At 37.5% G+C, this 18,413-nt stretch overlaps 1 protein-coding gene and 1 pseudogene across 1 annotated transcript in view; one reads left to right on the top strand and one right to left on the bottom strand.

Moving 5' to 3' along the window:
- FOCAD (focadhesin) overlaps positions 1-18,413 on the top strand; it is a 360,082-nt gene that overhangs the window by 16,516 nt on the left and 325,153 nt on the right. The window contains exon 2 of the mRNA XM_036738081.1: positions 10,312-10,402. Within this exon, the coding sequence (XP_036593976.1) occupies positions 10,346-10,402 (57 nt within the window). The 5' untranslated portion in view covers positions 10,312-10,345. The remainder of the gene's footprint in view (positions 1-10,311; positions 10,403-18,413) is intronic.
- Positions 14,037-14,960, bottom strand: LOC118830959 (annotated as a pseudogene).

The following is an 18,413-nucleotide window of genomic DNA, read 5'->3' as shown; positions in this document are numbered from 1 at the left end:
AGAATATTTATTTTTCTCTTCTTTCCATCACCCTAGCCCCATTGGGGAAAAAACAAAACCTTTGTAATGTATATACATAGTTAAGTGAAACAAATTCTCACATTGACCATGTCCAAAATGTGTCTCATTCTTCATCATAAGTTTTTCACCTCTTTGTCCAGAAGTGGGTAACATTCTTTATTATTGGTCCTCAGGAGTAGTAGTTGGTCATTATTATTTTGTCTTTCCAGATTATTTTTCTTTACGGTGTTCTTACTGTATGTGTTCTCTTAGTTCTGCTTTACTTCTCTTTGCATCAGTTCATATATGTCTTCTCAGGTTTCTCTGAAACTCATTTTTGTCATTTCTTATGGCACAATAGTATTACATTCATATGTCATAATTTGTTAAGCCGTTTCCCAATTGAGTTCTATTTCTTCCCTCAGAGAGTGTCAGGCCTGTGGATGGACCCTGTGGGCTGAGAGGTAAAGAAAAGACAGCTGCCCCTTGTTTGGGAAGATTTTATTTTTAAAAGGATGTATACAAAAGGGAACAAATGATTTCAGTGCTTAGGATTTAGATTTAGAACTGAAACAGACCTTAGAGATCTAGTTCGACTTCCTCAGTTTAGAGATGAGGAAAGTGAAATCCAGAGAGAGAAGTAAGTTAGGAACATGCAGAATAATTAGTGGAGCTGGGATTCAAAGCCAAGTCCTCTGACATCAAATCTAGTGGTTCCTCATCCCTTTCCCTTCACTCTTCCCCCCATGGGATGGTTGGAAGTCCCTGGGTGCTATGAGCATGGGAAAGTGGAAGGAGAGGTAAAAATTATGCAAGTGTAATAAGTAGGTAAATGGGAAGTAACTTTGGGAACTAAGTCAAATTTGGGAATTTGCCTAAGAGCAAATAAGAGTATGGAGGATGAAGACTTGGGGGCGTATGGTGATTGATTTGGGTAACTGACATAAAAGTGGGCAAGTGATCAGCAGCGTAAATATGGAGCAAGCAATGATAAAAGCTGTAAGCATAGATTTTGTCAAGGGCATCACTGAGCTTGCCTTAGGGTTTCTGTTCACCAGAAAAAGGGACTATGCCGTAGTGTTATTAAAATACATAGGTACAGATATATATGTGTGTGTGTATGTATATATATGTGTGTATATGTATATATGTACACACACACACACACACACACACCCCAATGAATTCATGAACCCCAGGTTAAAAACTACCTCACTTAGACAAAGGTCTTTGGCATTGTTGGATATACCCTGGATAGGATTTATGGGAAGAAAAGGACAAAAATTGCCTAGGTTAAGGTGTTTATGGGTTGAGATCTGTTTGGTCGGAGGTGTAGAGTATTTATATGGATGAAATCAGATCTGTTGAAGTAGTACAATGCTTTAAAGTAATCGTGTCAAACTCAAGCAGAAACGAGGGCCATTAATCTGTACATAAGGATCCCTGCAGGCTGCATATATACTTAGTTTTAAAATGGACCATTATCTATGACTATTTTTAGTTTTTATTTTTTAAAAATATTTCCCAATTATATTTTAATGTTGTTCCAGCTTCACTAGGGAGTATTGTGGGTTGCATGCAGCCCTGGACATTGTGTTTGACATCTGGGCTTTAAAGGGAGCCTAAAAGGCTTACATATGTTTCATTTTCCCCACTCCCAATTTTGCATTATGAACATTACACAGAAAAAAATTTCTCTTCTACCCTCCAAATTTGGCTTCAGAATCTCTACAAATTTTATATCTGTAAACTTCTGGCCTCTCATTTTTTTTCCTTTTTTTTTTATTTAATATATTTACTTTTCAGCATTGATTTTCACAAGAGTTTGAGTTACAAATTTTCTCCCCATTTCTACCCTCCCCTCCACTCCAAGATGGCGTATAGTCTGGTTGCCCTGTTCCCCAGTCAGCCCTCCCTCCTGTCACCCTACTCCCCTTCCATCTCCTTTTCCCTTCCTTTCTTGTAGGGTAAGATAAATTTCTACGCCCCATTGCCTGTGTATTTTATTTTCTAGTTGCAAGCAAAAACTTTTTTTTTTTTTGAACATCTGTTTTTAAAACTTTGAGTTCCAAATTCTCTCCCCTCTTCCCTTCCCACCCACCCTGCCTAAGAAGGCAAGCAATTCAACATAGGCCACATGTGTATCATTATGTATAACCCTTCCACAATACTCATGTTGTGAAAGACTAACTATATTTTGCTCCTTCCTAACCTATCCCCCTTTATTGAATTTTCTCCCTTGACCCTGTCCTCTTTCGAAAGTGTTTGTTTTTGATTACCTCCACCCCCATCTGCCCTCCCTTCTATCATCCCCCCTTTTTTTTAATCTTCTTCCTTCTTTCCTGTGGGGTAAGATACCCAATTGAGTATGTATGGTATTCCCTCCTCAGGTCAAATTTGATGAGAGCAAGATTCACTCATTCCCCCTCCCCTGCCTTCTCTTCCCCTCCTACAGAACTGCTTTTTCTTGCCACTTTTATGTGAGATAATTTATCCCATTCTATCTCTCCTTTTCTCCCTCTCTCAATATATTCCTCTCTCATCCCTTAATTTGATTTTATTTCTTTTAGATATCTTCAACTCACCCTGTGCCCGCTCTTTCTCTCTCTCTCTATATATATATACACACACATATACACACATACATATATACATACATACACATTCACTTATACATATATATATATACTTAAACATATATATATGTATATATATGCATATTCCCTTCAGCTACCCTAATACTGAGGTTTCATGAATCATACACATCATCTTTCCATGTAGGAATGTAAACAAAACAGTTCAACTTTAGTAAGTCCCTTGCAATTTCTTTTTCTTGTTCTTTTTCTTGATTACCTTTTCATGCTTCTCTTGATTCCTGTGTTAGAAAGTCAAATTTTCTATTCAGCTCTGGTCTTTTCACTGAGAAAGCTTGAAAGTCCTCTATTTTGTTGAAAGTCCATATTTTGCCTTGGAGCATGATACTCAGTTTTGGTGGGTAGATGATTCTTGGTTTTAATCCTAGCTCCATTGACCTCCAGAATATCGTATTCCAAGCCCTTCGATCTCTTAATGTAGAAGCTGCCAGATCCTAGGTTATTCTGATTGTGTTTCCACAGTACTCAAATTGTTTCTTTCTGACTGCTTGCAGTATTTTCTGCTTGACCTGGAAACTCTGGAATTTGGTGACAATATTACTAGGAGATTTCTTTTTGGGATCTATTTGAGGAGGCGATCGATGGATTCTTTCAATTTCTACTTTGCCCTGTGGCTCTAGAATATCAGGGCAGTTCTCCTTGATAATTTCTTGAAAGATGATATCTAGGCTCTTTTTTTGATCATGGCTTTCAGGTAGTCCAATAATTTTTAAATTCTCTCTCCTGGATCTATTTTCCAGGTCAGTGGTTTTTCCAGTGTGATATTTCACATTGTCTTCCATTTTTTCATTCCTTTGGTTCTGTTTTATAATACCTTGATTTCTCATCAAGTCACTAGCTTCCACTTGCTCCAAACAAATTTTTAAGGTAGTATTTTCTTCAGTGGTCTTTTGGACCTCCTTTTCCATTTGGGTAATTCTGCCTTTCAAGGCATTCTTCTCCTCATTGGCTTTTTGGAGCTCTTTTGCCATTTGAGTTAATCTACTTTTTAGGGTGTTGTTTTCTTCAGTATATTTTTCATTATTTTTCTGAGTCTCCTTTAGCAAATCATTGACTTGTTTTTCATGGTTTTCTCGCGTCCTTCTCATTTCTCTTCCCAATTTTTCCTTTCCTTCTCTAACTTGCTTTTCCAAATCCTTTTTGAGCTCTTCCATGGCCTGAGACCAGTTCATGTTTTTCTTGGAGGCTTTTGTTGTAGGCTCTTTGACTTTGTTAACTTCTTCTGTCTGTATGTTTTGGTCTTCTTTGTCACCAAAAAAAGAATCCAAAGTCTGAGACTGAATCTGGGCGTGCTTTTGCTGCCTAGCCATATTCCCAGCCAACTAACTTGACCCTTGAGTTTTTCAGTGGGGTATGACTGCTTGTAGAGTTTAGAGAACTATGTTCCAAACTTGGAGGGATGTGTCAGCTCTGCCACACCAGCACTCCTCCTTCCCCAAGAACCCCCAACCCAGACTGGGCTTAGATCTTCTGCAGGCTCTTCACTCCTGCTCTGATCCACCACTTAATTCCTCCCACCAGGTGGGCCTGGGGCCAGAAGCAACTGCAGCTTTAGTTCTGTAGGTGCTCCATCTCTGCTGCCCCCTGGGCAGTAGCTGAACCGAGAACTCCTTCCATTCCCGCAGCTTTTCCCACTAACCTTCTCTGTTGTCTTTGGTGTTTGTGGGTTGAGAAGTCTGGTAACTGCTGCAGCTCACTGATTCAGGGTGCTAGGGCACGCTCTGCCCGGCTCCTGGTCTGGTTGGTCCGCGCCGCTCACACTGGGCTCTGCTCTGCTCCCAGCTCTGTGCGGGATAGACCTCACCCAGAGACCGTCCAGGCTGTCCTGGGCTGGAGCCCTGCTTTCCTCTGCTGTTTTGTGGGTTCTGCAGTTCTGGAATTGGTTCAGAGCCATTTTTTATAGGTTTTTGGAAGGACTTGGTGGGGAGCTCATGCTAGTCCCTGCTTTCTAGCCGCCATCTTGGCTCTGCCCCCTGGGCCTCTCATTTGAAAGAATTTAGTGGAAATTAGGGCTGAAAGGTGAACAGATCTATAATTTTTAAGGAGTGTAGGTTACTTTTGCCTTAAAGACCCCAGAGACATGGCTAATTGTGGATAGAGAACTGAGTGATGGAGGACTGTTAGGAGCTAGAGGAGGGACTGAACATACCCATATATCTGATTGTGGTTTTGAGAGATGGCTGGTGCAACCAGGAATAAGTTTGGGACTTTTCTTTGATGTTAGCTGCTGAAAATAGTTCTTTGAGATTCTGCGTTTTCCTTTTGCTATTGTTCAGTGTTTTCTCATGTTCCATTCACTGCCTGTGTAGAAATTCCATTCTATTGAGGTTGTGCAGAAGGTGTGACAGACACTGGAACACACAGAAAACTAGGCTCAAAGGCTTCTAAAATTCAGCAAATTGTTATTATTCAAAATACAATATTAAAAGACAACATTATTTTAATGATTTTTTTTAATTTAATAATTAATAATTTTTTACTGTTAACATCTATATATGTTATATAAGCCTGTGACATGCTAAAATAAGTACTCTCTGTGCTTCAGAAAACCCTATTTAAAATTACCCGTAACTGAGGCTGAGTATAGATGGTTAGAATGAATTTGGAAAAGAGCATTCAACACACTGGATGAAAACGATATCTTTTGGCTTTGATTTTGGGGGGATACAAATTTAGAAAACAAATGAAAATTCAAGGTTACATCTTTTAAAAAAAAATTTTGCCACATAGTCATAGCTTTAGAGGTCTGAGCCTAATGTAGTGGAAGGAGTACTGTACTTTGGAAGTTTGGAGTGACTGTGTGACATGGGGCAAAGGCTTCCAAAATTCAGCAAATTCTTAGTATTATTTACACAATATAGTATTGAAAGACAACATAATTTTAATGATTTATTTATTTTAATTTAATAATTATTAACTATTTTTGGTTATTAATAATTTTTTTTACTGTTAGCATGTATATTTCCTATGTAAGCCTATGACATGCTAAAACGAGTCTTGGTTTCCTCACCTAAAATGTCAGTACCCACCTCACAAAAGAATTACTGTGAAATCCTATGAAATAATGCATTTAAAAACTCTTTGTAACAGTAATGTTATTAATGGTTTCAAGATTTGTGGTTTTGTCAGTGTGTACATTACCTTCGCTGTTGCAGATTGCAGCCTTTCCTGTCCATCTAAGCTTGTTGCAAAGCCCTTTCCATATGTACTCTCCTTTGATCCTTACAGTAGCCCTGTGAGGTAGGTGCTGTCGTTATCCTGTCATCATAGGCTAAGAGTAGCTAAATTGCCTAGGATCACATAAGCTAACAAATGTCTAAATTGGAACTTGAATTGGAACCTCCCCAATTCCAGGTGTGTCATTCTTTCCACTATGCCTCTGTAGTTCACTGCCTTATCCCACCTGGGGTAGGAACTGATTATTCTTCCTGGGCGCCCAGGGAATTGGGAGTGAGAAGGGCCAGGCTAGTAGTGTTCTTGAGTTTCTTTGGCAGAAAAGGCATCACTCCCGGTGACCGGCCTCTCTGAACAGTGCCTTGCACATAGTAGGTATTATGATAAATTTTTGTTGAATTGATTTCATTTGAACTGAGCTAAGTTATTCCCAGATGACACGTACATTCTGTCACTGTACTCACATTTGAAGCTTTCCTGTCTTACTAAGACTTGCCTTCATTAGTAGGGGAATTGTTATCCAGTGTGTTAGCTGTCTTCCCAGCTTTGTGTCAGTTCCAAATTTGCTGTTTGCTATTTATGCCTGAATCCAAATCATTGTAAAACTGCTACATAGCACTAGGCCAAGCTTACATCCTTGCCATGCGCTGCTTTCCAGTTTGACATGGAATTACTAATTTTAGAGTCTGGCCATTCAACCAGCTCACATTCCATGTAACTTCCATGCTGCCTAGGCCACATATCTCCATCTTTTTCAGAGAAGTAACATGGGATACATGAAATACCATCAAGAACTTTGCTAAAATGTAACCAGATTATGTCTATAGCACTCCCCTGATTTACTAGCTTGATGACCCTGTGAAAAAATGAAGTAAGTTTCATCTGTCATGACCCGTGCTTGATGAAGCCATGCTGCCTCTTTTTGACTATTAATTAGTTTCCCTTTCTAGATGTTTAGTAGTTATTTCTTTAATAGTGTGTTCCAGAATTTTTCTAGAAATTGAAATCAAGCTCACTGGCCTAAAGTTTGCAGACTATTCTTTTTCCTTTGAGGAAGATGTGTAATGATCTCTATGTTACGTCTGTGGGTCAGTGTATAAAAATGCTCTTTACGTAGAAAACAGAAAGATGGTGCTGAATTTTTGGTGTTTTTGGATATATAGTACATTGGGAGGGTAGCTGTCATAAGAACTGCCAACTGAGTATTGAAAGAAAACCAAACCATAGCACACCTAAATAATTAAGGCTTATTCTTATCTCCCCCTTGCTGCTGCTCCTCAGCTAAATATTATGTATGGCTGACCTGGAATCTACAGTTGAGTTTTTGAAAGGCACATCCTTTATAATTCACCAAAATGAAAAATTATATATTAGAGTAAAATATGAAATAAGATAGATTGGGGTGTTTAAGCTACTTAAGAAGACAAAGGGCTTCCAGCTACCTGAGTTTTATTTGTAATTGATGTTAATGTAGTCACTAGAAAGTAATATACCTGTATATTTATTTTTTCCCTTTTAAAAATTTATTATTTTTAATGCCCTTAAGAAAATTTTGTTTCAAAATCTCCCGCCTCTCCCTCACCCAACTGAGAAGGCAAGCAATGTGATATTAATTGTACATGTGAAATCATGCAAAACATATTTCCATATTAGCCATATTACAAAAAAGCGAGAAAACTGTACTTCCATTTTGCACTCAGAGTTCATCAGTTCTCTCTCTGGAGGTGGATAGCATTTTTTAATCATGAGGCCTTTGGAATTTTCTTGGGTCATTGTATTAATTGGAGTAGCTAAGTCTTTCACAGTTGATCATTACAATATTTTTGTCCCTGGGTACGATGATCGTTTGGTTCTGTTCACTTCACTGCGTATCAGTTCATGGAGCTCTTCCCATGTTTTTCTGAAATCATCCTCCTTATCATTTCTTATAGCACAATAGTACTCTATCAAAATCCATATGCTATAGCTTGTTCAGCCATTCCCCAATTGAAGGGGAACTCTCCAATTTCCAATGCTTTGCCATCATCAAAAGAGTTGCTATAAATATTTTTGTGTGTATTGGTCTTTTTCTTTTTTCTTTGATCTTTTTGGGATACAGACCCAATAGTAGTATTGCTGGGTAGAAGGGTATGCACGATTTTATAACCCTTTGGGCATAGTTTCAAATTGTTCCCCAGAATGGTTTACATTTCGTTAGCCTTCCAATTTTCCCTCATTCCCTCCAGCATTTGTCATTTCTGATAGGTGAGAGGTGATACCTCAGTTGTTTCAATTTGCATTTCTCCAGTCAATAAAACTGTTAGTTCATATCTCTCGACAATTTGTCATGTGGGGAATGGCTCTTATTTTTATAAACTTAATTCAGTTCCCTATATATTTGAGAAAAGAGGCCTTTATCAGAACAACTTGTAAAAACTTTTGATATCACTTCATTGTCTCTGATTTCTTTTATCAAAATGTAGTTTCACTGGTTATCTCTTTGAATTGTCTATTTTTGCTGTTGCTTTGTCTGAGATCATGATTGTTACCTCTGCCTTTTTTTCACCTCAGCTGAAGCATAATTGAATCTGTTCCATCTCCTTATTTTAACTCTGCATGTGTCTGCTTCAGGTGTGTCTCTTTTGAACAACATATTGTTGGGTTTTGGTTTCTAATCCATTCTGCTATCTGCTTCTATTTTATGGCTGAACTCATGTCATTTACATTCACTTTTATGATTATTAACTGTGGGTGTTCTTTCCTCTAATGTATGTTATTGTCCTTACTGAATAGATCTTTCTGGTTCATTTCAGAGGTAAGATTATATGAATCAGTTACCTAGATGGACAGAACTCACTTGGTAAGAATACTGGGCCTGGAAGAACACCGGAGTCCAAATCGAGCCTCAGACACTTACTAGCTGTGTGACTTAACTTAGCAAAGCACTTAACCTCTCTATCTAACTCAGTTTCCTCAATGGTAAAATGCTGATAATAACAGCACTTACTTCCTAGGCTTGTTGTGGGGATCAGATAAGATGATATTTGTAAAGTTCTTAGCACAATACCTGGCACATAGTAGGTGCTATATAAAAATGTTCTTATACCTCTTCCTTGATTAGCACACAGTGGCACATAGTAGGCATTTGTTTCCTTCCTTTTTAAAGGGGTGTGTGTGTGTGTGTGTGTGTGTGTGTGTGTGTGTGTGTGTAAGTATAAGTGTGTGTGAGCTTCCTGGATAGATACCGTAGAAACTTTGAGGATGGCACACTTGTTTTTTTTGCACTTTTTCAATAGTTGATATGTATTTAAAGATTGATAGCTTGATTTTCCTTTGAAAGTCAAATGACGTCACAAAGGGCAATGGAAACCTACATTAGTGGGGGTAAACAGGATGAAATATTCTGCCTGGGATGACCTAGATATAAGAAGTGTCATAAAAGATGTTATTGAGAAAGTATATGATTAGAAGTGCACCAGGAATGTGGTGATGAGAATCAACAGATGCAAAGTCTAGGTTATCCTTGAGGTACTAAAAGAATAAAAAGAAGTTCTGCGGTCAATTAAGTAGATTTTCCTGTGGAGGAATTTTAGGTTAAAAGATTGAGAAGACTTATACAAGATGATAAGATGTGGAGGGGTTGTGATCCATATTGGTTGAAGGAGTAACGATCTCGCTAAAAGATGGGTAGAAAAATTCATCTTGCCTTTATTAAGTGCCTGCTTATAAGCTAGGCACTGTGGCCTGGCATTTGGGATAGAAAGTCAAAAAGGAAAAGAGCCCCTGTTCTCAAGGAATTTAACCTTCTATTGAGGATAGGGAGCAATATGCACCTGAAGTAATTTCAGGTGTGGGGGGGTGAACAGGGAAGAAAGGAGCAGCATTGCTCTGGAGAGGAGTGGGAGAAGTCAGGAAAAAAAAATCATTTAGAGGAGATAGCATTTGAGATGAGCCTTGAAAGGTTCTAGTAGTTCCAAGATGAAAAAGTAAAGAAGGGTGGCTTTCCAGGCAAAGGGACAGCCAGCCTATGCAAAGATGTGGTGGCAGAAGATGGAATTTTTTTGACTTGTGAACAGTAGGCATGTTATCAAAGTGAAAATTTGACTCTGGAATTTGAAGAATTCAGTCCTTGTGAAAATGAAATGCTTCTATCTCATCTGGTTTTGTGGAAGTTAAAAAGTTTTTTGTTTTGTTCTACATTTTGTTATTTATTTTTTTAATGTGTCATTGGCCCTTTCAGTTTCAGTGTTTTTGTTTCAGTATTACCTAGTATCAGAGAATTACTCGAATTCATTAATCACAGCACTGGAACACTTAAGTGGTTAATAAGAAAGGGCATGTCACAGAATACGCTGAAGAGTTATGCATTTTATTTCAAGTGTTTAAGTGTCTCCTGAATGAATTACTTTATTAATTTAGGGTTGTGGGTTTTTCCTCAAAGGGGTAATTAATTTTCCATGAATTCTATTTTTAGTACTAATAAGTATTCTCTTATCTTTTGCAGGTTCTTTCTTTCTGTCTTGTAAGATAAGCAAAAAATGTCAGAGGATATAAGGAAGAGGTTTGAGTTTCCTAATTCCCTTATCCAGTCACAGGTAATTATCTTGTTGGCAACCTGTAAATTTCACTGTCATGTTAATAAAACTTCTGAATTTTTGACTTTTAAATAGTTTTTCCCTGCTTATGAACATTTCCTTTTTTTTTTTTTTTTAAAAAAAAAGCCAAAACCAAAGTCATGAGATACTCATTAGAAATATACTACCTAAGGAGATAATTATCTTAAACAGATTGCTTTCCTTGGACTCTCTTGTTATATCACAATTCCCTTCCTTCCCAATTCACACTTCTTCCAAATAGGCATTTTTTAAACATTTTTGTCCTAAGTAAATAATAGGAATGTAACTATTTATTGGTGACCTTTTCTTTTTCAGAAAAGTAACTTCAGTGGCATATCCAGGACTGAGTTCAGATTAATCTTAATGTCTTATATTCTTTATTTGTGGCATTAAGCAAAAAGAATTAGTTTTCAAAGTGATCCATTTTGAGACCATATTCAGTAGTCATTACCCTGTGATGACATACTTCCTTCTCTGTGAGGTCTCTTTTTCCCTTGGCACATAATGCCACCTGTTCTCTCACTGGAGTTCTTTCTGATTCTTTTCAGGTAGGGGTGCAGGTTACACTTGTTTCCCTACTTTGATGTCTCCATAATAAGAACACAGCCCTTTTCAGATTTTCTAAAGGTTTTGCCTAGCTGCCATAAGTGAATGAACAGATTTAAAATAATAAAACATGGAAGAAGTATGAGAAGTCTTCAAGGCCTGTGAGGAGGGTCTACCTTCTTCTGTTGTGGTAATCTAAATAGGACTTGGGTCCTTTTCACTGACCCATCTCTTTGTTCTTGCTTAGGATTTAGCCTTCTTGTAAAGAAATCAAAAATAGGAGGAGACAAAAACTTTATTGGCCTATTTATTATCCCAGACTAAGTAAAATTTAATCCCAAATACAACTTATGGAATACCAAGATCTTGTTCCTGGTTTTGTTTTGTAAAACCTTTTATTTCCTTTTTATTTATTTTATCTTTATTTGTTCTTAGGCAGTGCCATAGTAAGGGCTTTAAAATGTTTTATTATTGTTTTTAAAAAATAGATTTGTTAATTCTTAATGGCTGCCCCTCCTCCTTGCTTCCACTGGGGAATCATTCCTCATAGTAGAGAAGTACAGTAAACAATAAATATACATATTGGCCATAACTAACAATGTCTGCCTCATTGCACACTTAGAATCCTGTGCTAAGGAGGAAAAAAAATCACATTTCTTGTCATCAGTCTTCTGAAGCTATAATTGGTTAGAGGATTTCTCAAAATTAAATGGCTTTCATTATTGTTTATATCATTATGATTATTGTGTAAATTGTTTACCTGTTTCTTTTCATTTTCATTGTAACATTCAGACAAGGTTTCCCAGGTTTCTGTGAATTCATCCTTTTCATCTCTTCTAATGGTATAGGGATATTCCATTACATTCACACACCACAATTTGTTGAGCTGTTCCCCATTTGATAGGTTCCCGTATTGTTTCCAGTTCTTTGCTAAAATATAAAAACTGCTGTCCTAAGTATTTTTGTGTTTGTGGCTTTCTCCCTATTTTTGATCTTTTCTGGGATATTCCTAGTAGTAGTATCACTCGATCAAAGGGAATATACAGCTTGGTGACTTTCGTGGTATAGCTACAAGTTGCTTATCAGAATGGTCGGACCATTTCACAACACCATCAAAAGTGCATTAATTTTACTGTCCTCCCACATCTCTTCTAATGGTCATTTTTTTCATTTGCCCCGTTTGCCAATCTGATAGCTTTGAGGTAGAACCTCATAGATGTTTTTAATTTGCATTTGTTATTATAAATGATTTTTTTAATGGTTGTGGATAGGTTTGACCTATCTTTTGACCTACTACTATTAGGGAATGGCTCTCATTCTCACTATTTTTATCAATCCCTTATATATCTTAGATACTATCCCTTTATCAGAGATACTTGCAACCTTCTCTCCAATCAACATCTTCTCTTGTGAACATAAGCTGTCCTGATTTTGTTATTGCAAAAACAAAACAAAAGATATAATCAGAGATTTTTTTTCTAAATCTTTTGTGATCTTACCTGTCCATTGTTCGGTTAAGAAGTCCCCCAGCCATTGGTTTGCATTCTTTCTCTTTTTCTATGATTTTTTTGTTTTCTGATATGAGCTTTTGTATTTAGGTCACAAGTACATTTGAAGTTTATTGTAATATACAATGTGAGATTTTGGCCTAAAGCTAATTCCTGCCAATCTGTTTTCTAATTTCCCCAGAAATTCTTGTTAAGGAGGGAACTCTTTCTTGGTAGTTGGTGTTTTGGCGTTTATTAGATACTGTTATATATTTCTTTGCTTCTGGGTTGTTTTTTTTTAACTTTGGAAGATTTTATTGACAAGAAAGTTATTAATTGGTGGGATTGATGACAAAATATTTCCAAAGGTTATGTAAGTTCAGATATGTGGACTTATATGGAGATGAAAGTATAAACCCGAACACAAATGACTTACAAATGTTTATGAAACTTTTACTCGCATGTAATCTTATAGAACTGAATTGTGAAGTTCTGGATTGAGCTGAGAAGCTTAATGATGGCAACGTAATAGAATCTGTTCTACAGTAACCTAATTAAATTTATGCTGCTTGGTTTGGGATTTTGTGCATGGGTCAGTCTCTTTGGGCACTTCAAGATGGGTTGGGTAAACTTTTGTCCTGTATCCTCTGTCATCTGGATGTCATCTGCCCCTGAATACCTCGATTATATGACTGGTATTAGGTCTCACCCCTGCCTCAATCCCTGACTTCTTTAATCCCAATTTGCAAAATATTTGTGTTATTTAAATTGATATGACTATACCAGAGCCTTAGGATCAAAGGTTTTTTTGATCTGAAAGAGACCCCAGAAGTCATCTAGTTTTATCCCCTTATTTCACAAAGGAGGAAACTGAAAGAAATGGCTAAATGACTTAGCCAAGGTCCTGTAGGCAGTACATAATAGAGCTAGGATTAAGATTCTGATCTTCTCGAGTGAAAATCCAATATTCTTTCTATTACACTAATAAACCCTTCAGTAACGTTTTAGTCTCTGTGGTTTTCAGATGTGATTAAAATTGGACCAGTGTAGCATATGTGGGTTTTTTTTTCATTTCATGGATAGTTTTATTTAGTAGCTGTACTAATATGTACATAATTATACTCATAATGTCACTATTTCTTAGGCTAGGAAGCTGAGGCACAAAGATAATAATATTGACTTGACCAACTACATTGGGGCAACAGTGAGAAGAAAGTCCCCCATTTCCAAGCTTCGGTGCTTTGCTTGGTTTAGTAAGTCAAGTTCATTCATAAGGGCAGAGACCCTAGGCACCATTAATTGTTAGTCTTTTTAATAACAGTGTTACATGACCATTATAATTATTGGAGACCAATTCTACCACCAGATTACACATTTAGAGCATGCTTTTTTAGGTTCTATTGTTTGTTGGCTGTTCAGAATGGATTTGTGGAGATAAAGTGAGACAAAATTTGCAAAGCACTTGGCAAACCTGAAAGTGCTATATAAATGTAGATATTATTATTATTATTATTACTATTAATTATCATCATCATAATCAACATCATCCTTGTCATTTATCATTGTTATCCACACCGTTGTCATATTTCCATGCAGAAGGTTAGAGAGGTTCCTCTCATCTTCTTCTTATAGTCGTCGTTAAATTTCTCATTCTGAGCTACAGTGAAGTGGTTTTTCCAATCTCCAACGATTCCCTTTCTCACGAAGGGGGAAATAGATTGGTCCGTAATAGTTTTGGGCACTGTAGAATGGTTTATCATGGGATTTTCCTTCATTTTTTCAAATGATGTTTCCTGCACAATTTTATCCAGTATCATTTCATCCAGGTTCTTTCCCATGAGCTTCATCACCTTCTGGATTTCATGCTTTGGATTCTCTTTTACATCCTCATTAAAAAGGAAGAGAATTTGGTGTTTGTCTTTTGCCTTCCACCATCCTTTGACATGGTCATACCAGGGGCCACAGCTCACTTTCCCACTCATGAAGTTTTCAAAATATTCTTCCCAAGCTCCTGGTTCAGGGAGGGTTTGACTCATCCTTTGGAAATGGTAATAGAATACAATGTAGTCTTTGGCATTCCAGGCTACATAAATGACCTTACAGGTGCCATCCCAGAAGGATGGAAGCAATAGTTGGGTGGGAAGGTGTATCTTTAGTATCCAAGGAGAAGGCATTGTGTTGGCTTGGTCCACACCAGAAGGTTGAGGTGAATTTGCCCACTCAGTGAAAGGATGCCAGAGATGGATGACTGATCATTGACATTTTTCCACATCTCCGTTCTGTTCAGAAACGTACACAATTTTCTGAGTCCATGTTGTGCCTGACTTAGGATAGGTACAGATGAGAAGATCATCATCCTTGGCCTTGAATTTCTGTGTTTGGTCCCAATTATTCACTGTTGTACTTGGCAGAAAGATCTCCTCTACTTCCCCTTTTAAAGGTGCATGTTTCCCTCCCTCTGAGAGCAGTGGTCTTTTTGCTTCCTGGGCCATACTCTCTTTCATGGGATCTTTATCATAGACTAGAAGGGATATTGAAACATTTGTAACACTCATTTTCACAAGCAGGCCGGAACAATCTCAGCAGAACTAGATTGAATCTGAGCCTAGGTGGTTGTTCTGTTTGATGTAACCTAGCCCAAGCTTCTTAGACTCCCACCCCAAAGTGGATTTGTGTTGATACCACTGGTAGGTCTAATGCATTCCAGAAAGCATTTACTAAGCACCTCCTGTATACTAGACATACTTGGGATGCAGTGACAAAAATGGGGGGGCGGGGCGCAGGGGAGAAACTAAAACAAAACAGCCTTTTCCCTGAAGGAGCTAACATTCTATTGAGGAGTTTAGGTCTTTTTTTATTCTTAGTCCCATCTCTGACCTTGGGTTATATTCTGCTTGTTTTCTGCAGCTCTCTTAGTATACTTGGATTTTTCCTTGCTCCTAAATGGAAGAAAATGCTTCCCTATCATTCCCTAGCAATTCCTCCCCTGAGTGTCTGTTACTACTTCATATCTTCCTCCTTTTTCTTCTTTCTTGGAAGGCTTAATACTTCTGGACTCAGAAGTCTTAAGTTCTCCTGTGATCCATTTCTTTCTGTCCTGTTTGGTTTGTCTAACGTTGTTGTTCAGTCTCGTCTGACTCTTTGTGACCCCATTTGGGGTTTTCTTGGCAAAGATACTGGAGTAGTTTGTCACATCCTTCTCCAGCTCATTTTTACAGATGAAGAAACTGAGACAAACAGAGTTAAATGATTTTCCCAGAGTCACACAACTAGTAAGTATCTGAGGGCAGATTTGAACTCGGGAAGATGAATCTCCCTGACTCCAGGCCTGACACCACCTAGCTTACCCTTCATTACTCATATAGAAATGGGGACCATTAAACTGGACATAAAGATCCTTGCAGGCCATATATTGACTTATAAAATCATACGTTAATATTATCTACATTTTATTGTATTTTTCTTTATTTTGTTAACTATTTTCCAACTACATTTTAATCTTGTTTGGTCTACACTAGGGAGTACCATGGGACACATGTGCCTTGTGGGCCATGTGTTTGATACCTCTGGTCTGAAGTGATTTCCTTAGGCTAGTTATACCTTTATCTGAAGCATGACTTTTTTCCCCCCTGTAGTTCTAATAATTAATTAGATAATAAAAGCTAATTTTTATATGGCTCTTACTCTGAACCAAACACTTGTACCAAGTGCTTTACAATTATGATTTCATTTATAAGTAGGTGCTATTATTATCTCTATTTTACAGATGAGGAAACTGAGGCAGAGGTGAAGTGACTTGGCCAGGGTTACACAGCTAGGCAGTGTTTGAGTCTGGATTTGAACTTAGGCTTTCCTGACTCTGCCTCGGTAATTGAGGGTGCTGTATCCACTGTGCCATCTAACCTAAGCCTTTAGACCTAGTCCTTTGGGTCTATTTAGCTTTCATATTGAGTATCAGTAACCCTGGAACTTTCATTATATTGATTCGTTTGCCAGCTTAGGATTTCTGCCTTTTCTTCTTTTAAAGCCTAGCTCTACTCTTTAGTCCTCCCATTAGATTATTGTTTCCTATCTAAAGAGTGAGATAGCATATGTTTTGGGATAAAAGATGTGCATAGTTTCCTGGCTAAGATTTGTAATTTTCGCTATTTTTTTTGGTTCTCTCTCAAGCTGTGCCTACATGTACTTCCATAATTCTTACATTTCTCTCTCCCCTTCCTTTGAATTCAATTACTAGAAGTTACAACAGAAAAATACTTTAACTATTCCCTAACAGTTACCAGTAAGAGAGGGGCTGTCCTGGCATTCTGAGATCACTAAAAAATCCTGGATCTTATATAATTGACAAATTAAGATCATTATATTACATTTACCAAGAAAAGAAAATAAGCTAACAGTTTAGAAAGATTTCCTAGAAGAGTTATCTATACCTGTTAGGCTCTCATGTTCTATAAACCTGACTCCAGTAGAAAGCGAACAGGAAGGAAGGCCAACTTGACTCAGGTAGTATGACCCTCATTAGTATAGTCATAGCATGGGTAATAACTTCCAAAATTTTTTGCTTGTGAACTTATATCAGTAAAATAATGTTATATACACCCTTAATATATGTGTATTTACTTATCTATGGATTATATAATTTCATACTGTACTAATTATGAACATCATAAAAACACATAATAGAATGAGAAATAGAAATTTTAAAAGGATGAGATAGGAGATAAAATAATATTTTATCCTTGAGTCCCTAGAGAGTGATTGGAGTTTATTGAGTAAGAGAATGATGTTATTTGACCTATGCTTTCGGAAGGTCTCTTTGGCATTTGTGTGGAAGATTCACTAGAGAAAGGAAACGTTTGAGGTAGGGGGATTAAATAGGAAGCTATTGCAGTAGTTCAGGTATGAGATGCTGAGGGCTAAGTAGAGAGAAGAGGACAGATCAAAGAGATGTGGAGATAGAAAATTTGGCCCACTGCCTCTGGGGGCGAGGGAGAGTGAGGAGTCAGGAATGACACAAAATGAAAAGAAGGAAGGCCAGACTAATAGCCATTACCCCAAAGTCCAGAACTTTCCTTTAGAGAGGTATCTACCAAAGCCACAATCTGATCTAGGACATTGGAGGTAGATGTTTTGAGGCATGGAAAGAGGTGAGCAGACTCTTTCTAGAAATTGATATCTGCACAGCTGACATTTTGTATTGAAGTCTTGATGCAAAGTATTTGCAAAAAGACTCCCATAAAATAACTATAGATTAAACACCAACTTCAATTACTGAAGTAGAGGCATCCTGTGAAGAATTTGAGGAGTTCCTCTAAATCAGCGCTTCTTAAACTTTGGGTTTCGGTGGTCATGTGATGACCCGTAGTGCTGAAGAGGCTGAAAGTGGAAAAAGTTTAAGAAGCCCTGCTCTAAGTTAAATCAGTATATATACTCTGATATTTGGTGACTTCAGTGTAAAATTTGGAAAAGATGAAGATGAGGGAAGTATATGGGAAGGCATGGGAAGGACAAATGAATGAGAGGGACCAAAGGCTTGTTGATTACACAGAAGCCTCATGCCTTTTATATCATGAACACTTTGAGAAGAGAGTTGATATAAAGCACCCAATAGTGTCACACCCCCCAGCCACTCTCTCTGCCAATTGATTATATTTGAACAGTCAGTAAAGGACTTGATTGATTTGGATTCATCCCTGAGTCAGCTGTCTGTGTAGTCAGACCACTGACTTGTCAGAAGATTAGAGTTAGTAAAAGGCATTAAAGAATAAAAAGCAAATGAGGCAAAAAAGATGAATTTAAACAGTTCAATCCAGAATTAATTAAGTAGCAGTTGACTGTCAAAAATGGGAAGTGGATAAGATGACCAAAAGACTCCCAAAGCTTTAAAAAATAGCTGGCATTTACATTTGACGTTTGCAAAGCATTTTATATGTTATGCCATTTAATCCTATTAAAGA

This window comes from Trichosurus vulpecula, chromosome 1 (assembly GCF_011100635.1).
Source record: "Trichosurus vulpecula isolate mTriVul1 chromosome 1, mTriVul1.pri, whole genome shotgun sequence".
Lineage (NCBI taxonomy): Eukaryota > Metazoa > Chordata > Mammalia > Diprotodontia > Phalangeridae > Trichosurus > Trichosurus vulpecula.
Note: the sequence above shows the minus strand (reverse complement) of the source record. Positions and strands in the feature narration are given on the sequence as shown.